The sequence below is a fragment of the Pollachius pollachius genome (assembly GCF_949987615.1).
Source record: "Pollachius pollachius genome assembly, chromosome: 2".
In the NCBI taxonomy this organism is placed as follows: domain Eukaryota; kingdom Metazoa; phylum Chordata; class Actinopteri; order Gadiformes; family Gadidae; genus Pollachius; species Pollachius pollachius.
Window position 1 is genome coordinate 49,049,632 of NC_136935.1, and position 17,474 is coordinate 49,067,105.

The 17,474-nt window shown below is 45.3% G+C and overlaps 2 protein-coding genes across 2 annotated transcripts in view; both read right to left on the minus strand.

Moving 5' to 3' along the window:
• Window positions 1-150: 150 nt before the first annotated feature.
• On the minus strand, window positions 151-1,679 carry LOC307092042 (uncharacterized protein). The gene is made up of 3 exons (XM_079758914.1): window positions 1,461-1,679; window positions 962-1,078; window positions 151-477 (listed from the first exon to the last, which is right to left on the minus strand). The coding sequence occupies exons 1-3, from the start codon at window positions 1,545-1,547 to the stop codon at window positions 286-288; spliced, it is 396 nt and encodes a 131-aa protein (XP_079615040.1). The 5' UTR covers window positions 1,548-1,679; the 3' UTR covers window positions 151-285.
• A 216-nt stretch (window positions 1,680-1,895) lies between these two features.
• Window positions 1,896-17,474, minus strand: part of LOC307070790 (protein AF-17-like) — a 29,157-nt gene continuing 13,578 nt past the window's right edge. Inside the window, exons 11-20 of the mRNA XM_079729441.1 lie at window positions 17,299-17,468; window positions 15,689-15,809; window positions 15,154-15,220; window positions 14,345-14,493; window positions 11,141-11,335; window positions 9,700-9,776; window positions 8,499-8,851; window positions 7,441-7,534; window positions 6,208-6,435; window positions 1,896-5,674 (exon numbers count right to left, since the gene is read on the minus strand). Coding sequence (XP_079585567.1) covers window positions 5,639-5,674; window positions 6,208-6,435; window positions 7,441-7,534; window positions 8,499-8,851; window positions 9,700-9,776; window positions 11,141-11,335; window positions 14,345-14,493; window positions 15,154-15,220; window positions 15,689-15,809; window positions 17,299-17,468 — 1,490 coding nt within the window. The 3' untranslated portion in view covers window positions 1,896-5,638. The remainder of the gene's footprint in view (window positions 5,675-6,207; window positions 6,436-7,440; window positions 7,535-8,498; window positions 8,852-9,699; window positions 9,777-11,140; window positions 11,336-14,344; window positions 14,494-15,153; window positions 15,221-15,688; window positions 15,810-17,298; window positions 17,469-17,474) is intronic.

Below are 17,474 nucleotides of genomic sequence, written 5' to 3' on the forward strand. Positions count from 1 at the left end.
GGGTTAATAAACGAGGATCAGAAGTACACTAACTATACCTCTACTATACTGCGTGCAAAAAGTCGCGGTACGCGCAGGAAGCCGAACACAAACACAGGTCACTTCCGGAGGAATCACGTCATCACGGGTCTGCTCAAAGAGGACGCAAAGGTGACTTTTTGTTTAAAATCCTTCATCACAATTAATATCATTATTTATTTAGAAAACAATTTTGACATTTGGTGTACAGGGCAAAAAAATAGTATACTGCATGCGTACGAGAAAAGGACAGCATTGGACTTTTCTTTAGGATTTAAACACATTCTTCACTGCCTTGACCACGTCCTGGAGGATCACTTTGAGGTGCGTCCCGTCGCAGTACGGCTGGTTCCCCGTCTGTTTGCAGGCACATAGGAAGAGGTGTCCGTCCTTCTCCGGGGTGAAGCGCACCGGAGGGATGCCCGGCGCTTTGGTCTTGTGCGCGCCGTCACAGAAGGGCTGTCAACCAAACAAACATAACAAAAATATGGGCAATGTTTATATTAAAAAAGAAAAAAGTTAAGTCGGTATATGTACTGTATATATGAATAAATAACACATTGCGAGTAGTTCAATATTACGGAAGAGGATTAGGGCCATATGTGATTTATTTTTGAGTTCTGACTTTAAATTCTGAATTTTGAGATTAACGTCAGCATTCCGTTTTAAAGCTCAGAATTGTTATTTAAATCGCAAAATTCTGCATTAAAATCTGAACCTTTTCTTTTTATTCTGACCTTAAAGTCAGAACTCCAAATAAATAATCACATATGGCCCTTATCTTCTTCCGTACAATAGCCCAGATCCCCAAACAACGAACTTTAACATGGCCAATGGGAACACGCTTCCATAATACAGGAGCGGAACACTATGAACGTCGCCCTGCGCGTCACAAATAAAGTAGCCTACATTATGTCCATTTCATCGGTCATCAGTTGTTCACCTGCTTTTTGCTGTGTCCACATGCGCACCATGAATAACGCTTCCCAGCGGACACTTTCACCCTGCAGGGTATTCGAGCAGCCACCACAGGTACTGTCGACTGGAGGCGGCTCGGTATCTACACAGACACACATTTGCTTAACACGTCACAGTCTCGATAACATCAGAGAAATCAGCGCCAATCCATTGGTCCATCATCCATGCCCGCGGCGGAGCTGAACGCTGGCCCGGGCCATGGGCTGCAGGCCCGGGCCAGTCGTTACCAGTGCCAAAGGTAAATGTTGGGCGTGTCTCTGGACCGGGAATCAGGAGTGGACAACGAAGGACGCTGATTTTATGTCGCTTATATGAACTTAATAACAAATTTCATAGTAGTAAACATTTCTATATAGTTACAATAAGTAGGCTTTACTGCGGTAATCAGTAATGTAAACTCGTTATTTAAAGAACAACTATATTCTATATATACTATATACAATGCATAACAAAACGCGTCTTACGATGAAAGTGGAAACAGGAAGAAGTCTTTGCTGTTTGAAGGTTTCGGTGAATCCTTTACGCACTGCAATGATCACAAGCGCGTTCATCCTCTCACTCGAATCAAATTTGATTTACGACGCCGGTCTGTTCCACACAGAGGAATGTGCGCGGACTTCGACGGCGACCAAGCAGTAGACCAGCCTTCAACGGAAGACCACGTTTCGCCCGAACTAAGCTAAACAATATCGCCGTAGTTCCTCCCCTAACGAGGTACAAACGACCTTTCCTCGATTGGTCTACTTTATTTGCGTTGCCTAGACTAGCCTACCATAAAGACACTCAGTTAAAAACCAGGGCTCGTCCAATTTCAGGCTTTGATTGGAGTTCCAAAGGTGAAAATCTAAAACAAGTCAGGTAAAAATTTTTATTGACCAGAGAAGCTGTTGTCTTAATACATTATTTTTTATTTTACACACAAAAATATCAAAATAATTCAGCCTATGGGGCAATTACTCAGAATATTGTCTAATTCCTTTTTGATCAATGATCAATAAATACAATGTTTAATGACAACGTGCTTGTCCTTTTGAAAATTCAGTGCTTTGCGATTTTTTCAGGGAACAATGCATTTAAAATCTATGCATAGTTATAATTGGTATTTAGCAATACATTTGAGAGTTTAAAATCACATTTCATGCAATTCTAATGCCAATGGAAACTCATTCTTTGTCCAACATCATTCAATGCCAGCTGTTGAGAACTGTTGTAATATACACAAAAGGAAACACAGTAGGCCTACAACAATGATGACATGGGTTACCCAAGCTCCAAATCCTAAAGAACGGCTGTGTTTTACACAAACATACACTATAGTATACAACCTTTACTCCAAAAAATAGAAAAGTACTAAATGGAAATAACCCCAAAAAGGAAAAAACAAAACAAAACAAAACAGGTAACGTTATACAAGCGGGCCTAAATGCCCCAGTGCAACACGGGAAAGAAACCCTTAAAAAATCCTTTGCAGTACTCAGTCAAGCTTTGTACATGTCTTAAACGTCGCTTCGGTCGTGAAACAACTCGTAAAAAAAAAAACATAGGCTACTTGGTACAAACTCATAAATTCACAAATGCATGTCAACATGTGGGCTCAATGGGTTATCGACATGAACATTCTCCTTCAGTCATTGCTACAGTATCTGTTACCATAATGATAGGCTTCTTGAAGTTTCCTGATGACAAGGTAAAAAAAAACACATCTGGAATACAGACATCACATGTATGGGAGATTACTATTGATATTGTAAAGATCACATGTAACGATATACCAGAATGAGTGACGAGAATCGAATAGTCTGAGGTACTAAAAGATAGCCTTCATCAGTCAATGAGCTTGACCGACGTGCCTCACTGTAAAGGACTGTAAGGGGTGAGAGAGCTTTTCAGAGTAAAAGCGTTGGGTTAGAAACTTGGGCCTCAGCAGAACACACCAGTAAAGGTCAGCCGGTGTATTTCAGTAACTACATGGGCATTGCACTGTTATTAAAGATGTTAACAGCTAAACTGGTGAGCTTAGCCCTCCTTAGCGGCGCGCCTGTCAGTCAGAACAAACGCTAAAACATATACCGTGACTGCTTTGTGACCGGTTTGGAAACCAGTCTTTTTTTCCCCCTCTACAAGGTACACAGCAAGAAAAATAACATTGCATCATCTTAAGATATACTTACAATACAAAATGAATAGACATTTTTTTTATCAACTACAGATCTTCACATCGTTCAACTGTTATCACTGTTGCCTATAGAAACTAGAAATGGGTTGTGGAAGAGTGCTTTAATGTTACTAAATCCACCACATACCCTGTATAAAAGACAATATCAAAGTAAAAAACAGGGGAGAAAGGAGTGAGCCTTTGGGCTCTTGATTTTTTTTCTTCATATCTAGCATCATTAAGGCATTAACTATCCAGTATTGCTAAATTAACATTGAAATGCTGAGCAGAAAAACATACAGTATCTAAGAGTTTGAGTAAAAAATAAATACAAAAAGAAAGCAACAACTTAACTAATCTAAACCCGACATAGACTTCAGGGGCCTGTTTGAGGAAGCGGTTTAGGAGAAATAGATCGGGACCGAAGGGGCAACGTCGGGTCTTTTTGGAGTTTGTGTTCACTTTACCCTGTGTAGGTTTCAGTGTGAACAGTGAACAGTGTCCATTCTCGGGCAGGCTTTAGCAGTGCAGTGAGAAGAATTGAGTGGCAACTAGTGAAATGGACCTGGCAGAAATTGTTTTCATTTGTGTAATATTCCATGAAAACACAAATCGGTGTCTTTTAGTAATCTTAGAACAAGCCTTTATATCTACATAGGTGGCGGGACCTCTTTCAGGCAGCCCGCCATGTTCCACCACCATGTTTCTATGGTAGCCTAGAATGGACAAAAGGGCTCTAGAGATGGCGAGATAGCAATTGAATCATAATCTATCATCTCATCTCATCTCTAATCACATCTTACTTGTAAACTGTGATCTGCGGTTTAATAGATTTAAAAACTGAAAAGATTTTCAAGGAACCGCATCCCTTGACATTTGGCTACTCTAAACTGTCGTAGATGATGATTCATGATAATTTTGGAACTACCTACAGGCACCATACAGGCCACCATAGCAAACCTTTTGTCGGTGGAACGGGAAGGGTGACGATCAGTTAATTGCAATTCCGCAACCTCACCACTGGATGCCACTAAATCCTAAACACAACACCTTTAAGAACCATTACAATTCACACCATTCTGAGATTCCTTAGGAACAGAATGTTAGCTTAAAGTCAGCTTTCTGGTACAGGCCCCTGTACAGAGTGCAAAATACGAATTTACACAAGGAACTTGACAGCCTCTTTTGGCCCGTAAGTACCAATCTTCTTCAGGGAAGGTACTTTGTGGATGATTAACTTGTCTCTGCTCGCTACTAATACGCAAAGTGCTCACTGGTTTAAGATATACAGTTAATTTCTTCTTACAAGTTGCAAAAGTTTGGTTTAGCCTGCTTAATCTCACTAGCAACATGTGGGATATAATTTATCCATAAATTCCTACAAGGGATTAAACAAAAGAAGACATTTTTGACATGTTGGTTTAGCTTCAGTCATATTTAAAAATGTAACTCAATTTAACACCAGAAAGGCATTTCATTTATAAATTAGACAATTGTCGCAATGCAGCAATTCATGAATTCCACCAAAACTATATTTAATCGTTAAGGAAAGTGATCCCGGCAACCACTTCTGAGGTTACGATTCTTTCAAAACAGTGTGATGGTGACAAAGCGCCAACATGTCAAAACTGTGGTGTCGTTCTCAATCAAACAATAAGTGCTATTAGGACGCAGCAATATATAGAATTTCATTTTGAGTGAGGTGTAAACAAAGGGAGGGCAGGGTGTCAAGAAGGAAGACTTCTGAGGTTTTCGAGAGGTGACGTGAGATCAAAGATCCAAATGGTCCAGGGACGGACCCTGGCTGGGTGGTACTGTTGGTCCAGGGACTGACCCCGGCTGGGTGGTACTGTTGGTCCAGGGACTGACCCCGGCTGGGTGGTACTGTTGGTCCAGGGACTGACCCCGGCTGGGTGGTACTGTTGGTCCAGGGACTGACCCCGGCTGGGTGGTACTGTTGGTCCAGGCGTTGGGTGCTTGAACCATGGTCAAGGCGTGAGCAGTCGAATGAGGAGCATTTTGGCCTCGTATAGATATATATAGTTCAAACTTATAGGCGGATCCTATCTGTTAAGACCTCTGAACAGCTTCAGGGATAGGCTCCCGGCCGACGAAAAAGCTGCTCAATTGGTCTGGTCGACAAATTAGTGCAATTCAATCAGAGAACACTGTATCCATGCTCTCTTTAAGCTGCCTACACAAAAATAGAAAAGGAACCACGGAAATAATATAAAAAAAACAGACACAAATATACAGAAAAAACGCTTCACCTTAAACTCCATCCCATGATACATTCATAAAAACAGGCCGTAAGATAGAGATGATAAGAAAAAACAAAGAGAAGACTGTTAAAAAAAGTCTCACATGAGGTACCAGCGTTAACCTCCGCTCTTCCAGGTGCGGCACTGTCTCAGTTACACCTGATCCATCCTGATTTAAGCTACTTCCAACCCATGACCTGCGTTAGTCCGCCCACGTCCTCGAGAGCTACCCATTCTTGTCGCCACCCTTCTCGCCTGCGGCCTGAAATTTAACACAGGATCATTATCCAGGTGAACACAAACTTAAAACATATCCCAACCATCACAGCGTTATGTTATGGTTATTATGGTCAACTTGAGTGACCATATCTAAAGTTATGGTCACTTTAGTTGACCGTAACAATAACAACTTATTACGCTTTCTACAAGGATTTTTTTAAACTTTGCCTTTGTTTCTTTTTAAGTTTCTATTTTATTTTAACGTTATTTTATTGTTTATTTGCTTAAGCTTCCTGCTAAATCTTACATACATTGCACTTTCTTTTAACTTTGCCTTTTGTTTTCTTTTACTTATTTTATTGAATGACGATGTTGTATTGTATGACGATGTGAAGCACTTTGAGTCTGCCTCGTGAATGAAAAGTGCTGAATAAATTTGCCATGCCTAACTAAAGTTATGGCCATTACCATAGCATAAAACAATTCCCAAGTTTCCCACTAAAGTAACCATAACTCTTGTTATGTAGTTCTTTAGTTACTTAGACCATAAATAACACTGCGCTGGTTCTCACTCACCCCGGTCTTGTGAAGTGCAGTGTCTTGCAGCCCAAACAGGCCAGCGCCGTTGCCTTGACTACCAGGCAACAGCGGGGGCGTGGTGGTGGTGGAGGAGGACAGCAGGACGGGGGACTGGGCGATCATGTTGGAGGCCGAGGTGGAGCTGAGCCCCCCCGTCAGCGAGAGGCGCTGTAGCTCTCTTTGTCTCTGCTGCTGCAACATCTGGTACACCACCACCTGCTGTTCCTGGAGGGGCCAGTAGGGGAAGCAGTTGAGCACTGTGATATGAACTTATACTGTAACAATATACATGCTATAACTTTTAACAGGAAATCATGACATTCTTGTGGAGTGTGCGCTGTTGAGGGCTGGCTGAAGCAGCCTCACCTGGCCCAGAGTCCGGCTGACTGGTCTCTGGAGGCTGGGTGAGGCTTCACACCTGTGGTGCATTCACTAATCAATGTGGACAGGTCAAACCAGCTTCACCACACCCACGCGCAAGGAGATCATGCATCATTGTCGATTAACCTTTAAATAAACTGGTTTTCTACCGTCACCACCCTGTGTCCTTGTCTGGAGGAGCCCAGTGAAAGCCCCCTGGTGGTGTATAGTATGGACAGCTACAATTCCCTTTGGCAATGTGCTCCCTGCTGATTTGACTCAGTAAATAGTATTTATTTAGAGGACGCTTATATATAATCCATTACTCTTATGTGGTTGCGGTCGTATGTTAACATAGAGACTCTAAAATAAACAATACTATTTTCTTCAGCCCCTTTTACCAACACAAGGAACATATGAACACGCTAAAGATGCCCTTAAGTTTGCATATACACTAGTGTTCAAAAGTTTGGGGTCACTTAGAAATGTCCTTATTTTTTAAAGTAAAGCACTGTTTTTTTCAATGAAGATAAAATTAAATTAATCAGACATACTGTCTAGACATTGTTATTGTTGCGAATGACTATTCTAGCTGGAAACTGATGACTTTTAATGGAATATCTACATCGGTGTACAGAGGCCCATTCCCAGCAACCATAACTCCTGTGTTCGAATGGTACCTTGTTTGGCTAATTGTGTTTAAAGGCTAATTGATGATTAGAAAACCCTTGTGCAATTATGTTGGCACTGCTGAAAAAATTGTGTTTTTTCATTGAAAACATGAAATTGTCTGGGTGACCCCATACTTTTTGAACGGCAGTGTAGGTGTGGAAGTGAAGGTACGGCACGGCTGTAGAAGTGCGCTCTTACAGGAGTGAAGTTCTGCGAGGTGAGGAACTGCTGAAGCTGCTGCTGTTGTTGCTGGAGGAGCAACTGCTTCTGCTGCTCGGACAACATGGAGGACCTGCCACACAACCATCAACAATGAATGTAGTTAGAGATAGCTCGCCGAGTAGCTGGCTAACCCAGTGGCTAGCACGCCCAGTTGCTAGCTAAACCATTGGCTAGCTTGCTAACCCAGTGGCTAGCTCACATAGCAGTAGGCTGATCATTTCCAAACCACCATAAAGGAGGACAATTTTTCCCAGATTCGGTGTAACAAGAAATGGCGATAATGTGAATCCTAAACTGATTCATTCATTCACACGTTCACACACCGAAGGCGGAGTCAACCACGAAGGGCGACAGCCAGTTCGTCGGGAGCAGTCAGGGTGAGGTGTCTCGCTCAGGGACACCTCGACACTCAGCTAGGAGGAGCCGGGGATCGAACTAGCAACCTTCCGGTTACCGGTCAACCCGCTCCACCTCATGAGCTTCTGCCGCCTCACTAGCAGCCAGGTAGCCCAGCAGCTAGCTCACATCTGCAGCGCCACCAGCAGACACCGCCTGATCCCAGGAAACCCAGGGACTTAATACTAATAATGGGTTTAAATAGAGCGGGTCTGCGGGCAGACATCAAATCCAGCAGGAGCAGCCACAACACGACGCAGCTGTTATCAACGACGAAAACAAACAACCGCTGGCGACAGTTGGGCAAAGACCCTTTGTCTAGCTGAGTCTCATCAGACAGCGAGGTGGAGCGGGTTGGCTGGTAACCAGGAGGTTGCTAGTACGATCCCCGGCTCCTCCCAGCTAGAGTGCCGAGGTGTTGCTGAGCGAGACACCTCCCCCTAACCGATCCCGACGAGGTGGCTGTCGCCTTACGTGTCTGAGACTGCCGTTGGAGTGTGAATGAACGGGTGAACGCAAGGCAATCATTGCATAGTGCTTTGATTGGCCACTGGTTAGACAAGCGCAGTGTAAATGCAGTCCATTGATGGACCATGTACTCCGGGCTGAAGGATAAGCTGCAGAAGGCGCGTACGTACGGGCTGAGGCTCTTGGGCAGCTGAAGGCCCTGGGCCAAAGCCTGGGCGTTGAGTGGGGGCGGCTGGGGCCGGAGGGCAGGTAGTGCGGGCTGCGGAGTGGCGTTGTGCGCGGGGGACTGGATGACCCCGTTGAGGCCGCCCAGCACGCCGCCGCTAAGGCCCAGCTGAGGGCTCCCGGCCAGGGCCAGGGCGGAGTGGCCACCCCCGCCGCCCAGCGGCCCGTCGCACAGACCCCCCCGGCCCAGGCCGTTCATCAGGGGCTGGCCGAAGGGGGCGGGGCTCGGCTGAGGGGGAGGGGTGCTCTGGAAGGAGAGGGAGGAGCTACTGCGGGACGGACTGCCGGAGCGCGGCTCCTGGAGGAACGATGTGAGAGAACACAGAGCCGTTGTTTAATCACATCGATATTTAATGTATTTAACCGTATGCTGGTTTGGTTCTTAGAAGGTTTTAATAATTTAAAGAAAAGTTACAAGTGTAGGTTCCTGGGATGATGCTGGACTACAGTTGTATTATCTATAATTTGATAACTGTTTTTAGATACAACCCTTTCCAGTTGTATAATATTTCAGTTGACTTTCAAAGGTTGTTTTTTGCAAATCCCATCCATTTTTTGGGATTTAATGCGTTGCGAGTTGCCAATTGGAAATCATCTAGGGTCTGTTCCAGAAGGTATTCAAGAAATATAAAGTCATGGATTCATACAAATCCAGCAGAATATAGTCAATCCGGTTCAGGTATCATGAATACCATGAACACATGAATCGACAATAAGGGTGCAGCAATTAATCGTTTAGTCACATTGGTTAATGCAGTACTGGGCATTGACTAGCATTTGATAAGCAGTGAATTAACGGCCTAGTTATCATTTACTAAGAATGTTCATGTTCACTTATGGTGTAAATGCTAACTAAGGTTATGACATGTGTTAACTTGGGGTTCAACCTACAGGGTTCCACTCCCTAGTAGTGGGTTAGGGTTTGGGTTAAGCCTAACCCTAACCCACTACTAAGGATTGGAGATGCAACTAACACTATATAGCATGCTTATTACGGCATCAAACAATGCTAATTCATTAAGTTACGGACCCTTTTTGTAAAGTGTTATCCATGAATCTATGACCCATAAACAGGGTGATGGGCGGCTACAATTGGACCGGGAAGGGGGGGGGGGGGGGGAGACAGAACAAGGTCCAGGCTCTCACCTCGGAGGAGGTAACGAAGGAGGTGTCATTCAGGAAGCAGGCTTTGGACAGAGGACTCTTATTGGAGCACAGGGTTTCTATGGGAACAACAGGCACACAACCAGAGCGACTTGGAGCTAAGTGTGGAAAGTCACAACACATCTACACCAGCTCTCTCAGGGCTTCTAGAAGGATACAGCTTATTTTCTAATAGTATTGGGCCAGTGAGCCTCGTGTAGATTGAAGGGTGTGTGAATGTGAACATTTTACCTTAAGGGTAAACAATATGATACGGCAGAGGATCGAGAATAACCCTGTATTAGTTGCCCTGCAAACTCATAGGAGGTGAAAAAGGTCCCATGGGGAAGAAGTATATTTGTGTGATTTTAACAGAATAACGAAGACTGGCACCAGTGTAATGAACTGGTAGTACACCGGTGTTAATGAACGTGTAAGCTTTGTTAATATGAAGTACATAGAAATTTTCTTAAATGGTGTCTGGGAGGATTTGGGGGGCTATTTAACACGGTTCAACTTTGACTTGGCAAGGTGACATTACTGTCGAAACTAGTTACCGAACATTAAGCTGGTTAAACAACACATTACGATAGCTACAAATGAGTATTCATCTCAAACGAGAGAGCAGTTATTTGTGGTCTGATGATCAAATGACTGCTAGAACCCAACTCATGCTATGACAAGACTTGACAAGGGTCGGCTTAGCTCAGGAGGTAGAGCAGTTGTCTTGTAACCGAAAGGTAGTTCGATCCCCAGCTACTCCTAGCTGAGTGTCCCTGAGCAAGACACTTAACCCTAACTGCTCCTGACGAGCTGGCTGTCGCCTTGCATGGTTGATTCTGCTGTCGGTGTGTCAATGTGTGTATTAACCGATGTAAGTCGCTTTGGATAAAAGCGTCTGCTAAATGCCCTAATTGTAATTGAAGCGTCTCCCTCTGTTCTATAAATATTGCACTGTATCTCTAACTCTCACGCAATTCTGTTTTTCATTGTGTTTTTATTGTTGTCGGCTGTGTTGTTGTCCTTACTGATGGCTGCAGATGTCGTGTTTCGGAACCTCTCATTTGAATTACTTGTGTATTTTAACATTATCAACAACATTTCTAGACAATCTACAAATTAGCTTGCCCTGCCTGGAATAATAGCCTTACCAAAACGCAATTGTATGTTGTATGTCCTTGCACGTAAAAATAGTACTTATCATTGTGTAGCATCTTATCCTAGCTACCTTTGCTGTATACAGGGAATGGGTTAACCTAGTGATTGTTAGTGCTTGGCACAGCGATATATTGTTGTTCCTCTTTCTTCTGATAAATGCACTCATTGTGAGTCACTTTAGACAAATGTGTCTGCTAAATGCCCTACATATAAAGGGTCAATGTAAACCCCGGCTGTAAACCAAATCTCCCCGAGCGGGAACATCATTGCTTCACAATGGACCTACCGTGGGCCGAGGAGAGGAAGTTGACCTGGGCCGAGGCATACAGGGAGCCCGGGTGGGCGTGGGGAGGGAAGGGCGCGGCCAGGTCCACGTTGAGCAGCTGCAGGCGCTCCTTCTTGGCGGCCAGGCCCAGGATCTGGTCCTGCAACCGCTGGTTCTCCTGCTGCAGGGAGTGCAGCGACTGCAGCATGTCCACGACTGCAGCAGCAGGGAAAAAGCATAAAAATACAAAAGGAAATTACAAAAAAAAAAGAAAATATATATCTATATATTATATTGATGTTTGGCCAATCACAAACGTATCACAGCACTCTGTTTTTCCCCACACCTCCGTTAATCAGGGGCAGGACAAAAACATCGATACAGCGATATATCATCGCCCTTCTTCATGCGATATGAGAATCGATACAATGGCGCCAAATATCGATATATCATTATTGTTTTTGGATTTATATCTTTTGTATTTTTATGCTTTATTGCTGAAGAGTTAGACAGTAAATATCGCCCCAAATATTGATATTTTTACTAAAAAAATTAGGGGCTCTAACAAGATTTGCTCCTCCAGGAGGCACTCAAAGCATGAATGAAGGAAACTTTAGCTGAAGTTATCTAACCAAAGACGAGTAACTGAAAGACTCAGTTTGGACCACGAATAGAGACCAAAATCCAGCCCTTTACCTTTTCACTGTCATTTTTTATTCATCGTCAGACATATATCGTGATGTATCCTCATAGGATTGTCTAACAATAAATTGATGATTGCAGGATCGCTGTGTCGCAATATTAGCGGTATCGTGGGCCATGTATCGCGTATCGTATCGTGAGGTACCCTGTGATTCCCACCCCTAGTTAAAATTGCCACAGCCATCCGTCAGCAGTAAGTGAGAGAAATACTATCTATTATCTAATATCTGTTGGGGTTCACTGTGGCTGTGACCTCTGGATGAGACCATTTCAGTTTTAGAACACCCCTGTCTTTCTGACTAATCAGGGCATCTCTTCCCTGATTGGCTTTTGGAGTCCATCTCGCCTTTCAATCAAAGGTGCATGCATGAAATGTTTCTCAAAGGTGGAAATGTAGGGCGGGAGGGGGCAGAGGAGTATGTTTTCTTTGTTTGGGTACTTTTATAACTCTTGCTATTTTCGGCTCCAACGCTCACATCTTAGTGACAACACCTTAAAGAGATCCCTGTGAACAAGGGAAGGGCTTTGAGATGTTTGAGACCCTAGATATTTACAGATACAGATGTGGGACACTGTGGGAATATTGGATGCAATCTGTATACTATAAATAGATCTACAAATCTCAGACTCTTGGCACAGGCACTGTTTGTTATCACAGAATCCCATCCATAATTGATGCATCATCTGGGTCAGTCCTCGGCAGGAAATTTAAGCCACAGGAAGACAGTGGGGTAATTGACAGAGTGAACCGGAGAATAGACATAATAAAAGAAAAATCTTTTAGTTCTCTATTTGAACGTGTGACTGCATGGAGGACAATCATAGATTGTTTATCGACAGTTAATGCAACCAGTGTTTAGAATATGATGATTAAGACTCGGACTGCATGGAGGACTGGCGACAACATCATCAACAATGAATGTAGTCACAGATAGCTTACCCAGTCGCTAGCTCCCCCAGTAGCTGGCTAACGCAGTGGCTAGCTCGCCCAGTGGCTGGCTTGCCTAGTAGCTGGCTAACCCAGTGGCTAGCTCGCCAAGTAGCTGGCTAACATAGTGGGATAGCTCGCCCAGTAGCAATCTAACCCAGTGGTTAGCTCGCACAGTAGCTAGCTAACCCAGTGGCTAGCGCGCCCAGTAGCTTGCTGAGCCAGTGGTTAGCTTGTACAGTAGCTGGCCAACCGAGCGGCTAGCTCACCCACTAGCTGGCTTAACCCAATGGCTAGCTCGGCCAGTAGCTAGCTCACCCAGTAGCTGGCTAACCCGGTGGCTAGCTTGCACAGTAGTTGGCTAATCCAGTGGCTAGCTCGCCAAGTAGCTGGCTAGCCACTGGAATGGCAACACAAAAATATTAAAACTAGCAATGATTGGTGGGCAGATAAAATCGGTTAATGATTATTTGAAACAGAAAGAGGAAGGAAGCATCCGGTAGTAATTTGGTTGCGAAGAACAGAGGAAGATTTAAACATAAAAGAGCATATAAAAGAGCCCCATAGGGCCTATTAAAGCAGCAGATACAGGGAATAAAAGATTGCAGTGTCTTGCATCATGCTCTGATGCACCATTTGAGGACATCAAAAAGTGCTTCCCTTTTTAGATTCACAATTTTTTTATAAACTCTTATAATAGCCACTACATTTCCCAGACCACAAAAAGAACACGATAATGAAACAAACATTATTCTGACCAGCGCTTTAAACTTGGCTGTTTAAAACAGTTTCAAATAATATGTGGAGACCACTGAACTTAAACATTGCTTCTCAGTAAAAACGTGCTGATTTATAAACGTGGTGATGAAGCGTGCTCGCTAAACATGTTTGTAGGTTCAAATAATATGTGAAGACACCATTGAACTTCTTCTGAAGTTCTTGGTTAAAACATGCTGATTTATAAAGGAGTGCTAATGATTAGTGCTAATGATTCCTACTATTTAATCACACGAATAAGACGCGGCCGGTGTGATTCAAAGGCTGCTTTAGAAACACAACCAGACAGTGTGTACAACAAGAGCCTGCCCCTACCCTGCCCCTTAGAACCAAACGAGCCATGTCCACCTTTGTTCCAGTATCCATCAGGCTGTTGAATAAACAGTAAGCCCAACCCAACCCATCACTCCAGACTTCAACCTATTCACCTTCCCCTCGATGTAAGTCGCTTTGGATAAAAGCGTCTGCTAAATGCCCTAATTGTAATTGTAACTGTAACTCCCCCAACTAACAATCTATTGTCCATACCCACACCTCCACCCCCTACCAACAGGCTTATTTTTTAGCTTTTAAGAATTTGTTTATTCTCCTACATGATTACTTACTAATTTATTGCTGAAGTATGTCTTGTTTGTAAGTGCCTGACCACAAATGAAGTTTCCCTCACGGGTAAAAACAAAAGAATACAATTAAATTCTCTGAATCGAATTGAATGGAGCTGAATTCAAGAGAGCGCGGTCACACCGCGGCGGGTGACGGCGTTCTGGCGGTCCAGCTCCGCCTCCACCGTGGCGCGCGCCCTATCACGGGGGACTCACTGTTGACGCCCATCTCCCCGTTGCCGTGCTTCTCCAGTAGGAGCTCGATGTGGGCGCTGGCGGCCGGCACGTTCTCCGGGCGGGCGCCAACCCCCAGGCCCAGGCCGTCCCGGAGGTCGAACAGCAGGGGGAGGCAGCTCATTGGGGACCTCGGGGAGGAGGGGGGGAGGTAAGAAAAGGAACGAGAGGTAAAGGTCGGGATCAGGCAGGGAGGGAGGGATGGGCCCCAGCCGGTTTAAACAACGTCATTTATATGAGCGCATGAATTCACTGAATTTTAAACGCGCTTTTCTAACCAGTGGCCCCTCGAGTGCTTTACAATATTGCCCAACTTCCACCCAGTCATACACACGTCCGTGCACACATTCACACACCGACGGCGGTGTCCCCCCGTGCAAGGCGACAGCCAGCTCGTCTGGACCAGTTAGGGCGAGGTATCTTGCTCACGGACACCTCGACTCTCCGAGCCAGGGGATCGAACTAGAACCTTCCGGTTACCATCAAACCCGCTCCACCTCCTAAGGTGGTACTTAATTCAAAACAATGGGCAACTATGTCGATGTGTGCTGGCTTATTCTGGGATATAGTTCTTTGTTTAAGTACTGTAAATTACATCTAGTCATGTATAACCCAGTGGATGCAGTCATTTACTAGCAGGTTGGTCCAATATGACGATGGCTTGTTTTTGTGAGAATCAGTGACTCACTGACTGGAGGCTTCAGTTACTGCGACTTGGTCACTGAATGTCTCATAGGTGTTTCTGAATGAGTGGCCGTTGCACACTTTAACAGACAGAAGAAAAGGCTTACTGTGAGGAGAGGCTCTCTGTGGGCGAGTTGGCCTGGCATGGGAAGCGACAGTCATCGAGGTCAGACTCTGGAAAAACAGAGACACAAAGCTGCAATGTGGACATGGTGATATTCATAATGTTGTCATTATTGGCAGCGCTATTAATGCTGGGTACTGTTTTCTCATGTCAAAATGAAATAAAGAGGAACTGAAAATAATCCTAATAAAAAAATAAGGAAAGCAGCATTCGTTCATTTCTGACCACTAGAGGGCATAAATTAACAACTGGGCTCTAAAGTGCAGTTCAGTGCCCGTTGAAGACATGATTGTTTGCCTGTATGGCTGCTTTCCTCTCCCCGACAACGGTTCATCAAAACAACTACAAACAGAGCCTCCTTCTGTTTTTGTTAGAAAAATACATTGCGGTCGCTTAACAACATGGAAATGTTGGAAAACAAATGTCAAACCGGTTCGCCATCGGTGGAGCTGTTCTACTTTGTTTACAGATAACAGACCAGCCCTTCAGTCCTGGTCCCCCTCCCTCCTCGGTCCTACCTGGCAGTGAGGTCTGGGCCTGGCTCAGTAGTGGTGGCAATGAGGGGGCCGCGGAGAAGCAGTTAGCGAACGGCTGGACGGAGGTCAGGCTGTAGGAAGAAGAGGTGGCGCCTGGAGGAGCCTGGAGAACACCCGACCGCAGTGTGAGACAAACATGGTTGACTAGGGGTTTCAGCGCAGTGCAGTGCCACATGTGTGTATAAAATCCCAGTTAATGTACCCTTTTTACAGAGGTGTCATCGTAGGACAAATAACAGAAAAGTTGTCGCTCGTATCACAAAATGTGGGTCTGCTCATTTTATAGACGCGTAAACATTGAAAGCTGCCACTGTTGCTTCAGTAAATCTACGTTGGCGCCGTGTTGGAGAGGCCGAGGTTGGCCTGTCAACAAATACAACCAAAACGGGGGGGGGCTGCATTTTTTCTTGATGAAAAGCACTTTCAAGCACTATAACCGTTAAGTTTTACACTTCTCATCCGAATTCAGTATTTTTTATTCAAGGGAACTATGACCTACATGGAGTGGATACAAATAATAACATAGATGTATAAATATATATACACGCATTATGAATATGGATATAACAACGTCTTACTGAATTTAGAATGTTAGAGTGCTTTTTATTGTTATAGAGACAAAACGCAGCTCTCTGTGGTATTCGCAGGCCCGTCTCTGCCTCTCGAAACTCGTGGCGTACAATCTATGTTCACACTTCTGCTTCTACGTACCAGGGCACACGCACTTCACGCATCTCCACTGGTTCAGTCGACCCGCCTAGCGCCCTGGTACACAAAGAACTCCAGACCCACAATCAGCGTGGCGAGCTGTGACACCTGTGTTTGTCCTGTGACGTCCCCTCTGTTGTAAGTGTGCGTTTGTGGGTGTTTGCGCGTTTGTGTGTGTGTGTGTGTGTGTGCGCGTTCTCGTGTGTGTATGTGTGTGTGTACGTACGCGTTCATGCACGTGTGTGTGTGTGTGTGTGTGTGATTGTGTGTGTGTGCGCGCGTTCGTGTGTGTGTATATGTGCGTTGGTGTGTGTGCACGTTCGTGTATGTGTTTGTGTGTGCGACCGCGTGTGTGCATGTGTGGATCGTCGTCCAGTACCCGTGTGTGTGCAGCAGGGCTGAGGGAGTGTGTGTGTGTGTGTGTGTGTGTGTGTGTGTGTGTGTGTGTGTGTGTGTGTGCGTGTGTATCGTCCAGTACCCGTGTGTGAGCAGCAGGGCTGACAGAGTGTGTGTGTGTGTGTGTGTGTGCGCGTGTGTGTGTGTGTGTGTGTGTGTGTGTGTGTGTGTGTGTGTGCGTGTGTGTGTGTGTGTGTGTGTGTGTGTGTGTGTGTGCGTGTGTATCGTCCAGTACCCGTGTGTGAGCAGCAGGGCTGACAGAGTGTGTGTGTGTGTGTGTGTGTGCGTGCGTGCGTGCGTGCGTGCGTGCGTGTGTGCGTGCGTATCGTCCAGTACCCGTGTGTGAGCAGCAGGGCTGACAGAGTGTGTGTGTGTGTGCGTGCGTGCGTATCGTCCAGTACCCGTGTGTGAGCAGCAGGGCTGACAGAGTGCGTGTGTGTGTGTGTGCGTGTGTGCGTGTGTGTGTGTGCGTGCGTATCGTCCGGTACCCGTGTGTGAGCAGCAGGGCTGAGGGAGGGGAACGACAGCGTAGCCACGTGGGACGGAAGGAGGCCCGTGGAGAGGGCCGTGCTGCAGACGCCCCCGCCCAGGGACAAAGACGTACTGCTACACAGACCGCCCCCCAGGGACAGGGGGTCCTTGAGGCTGGGGTACACGCCTGGGG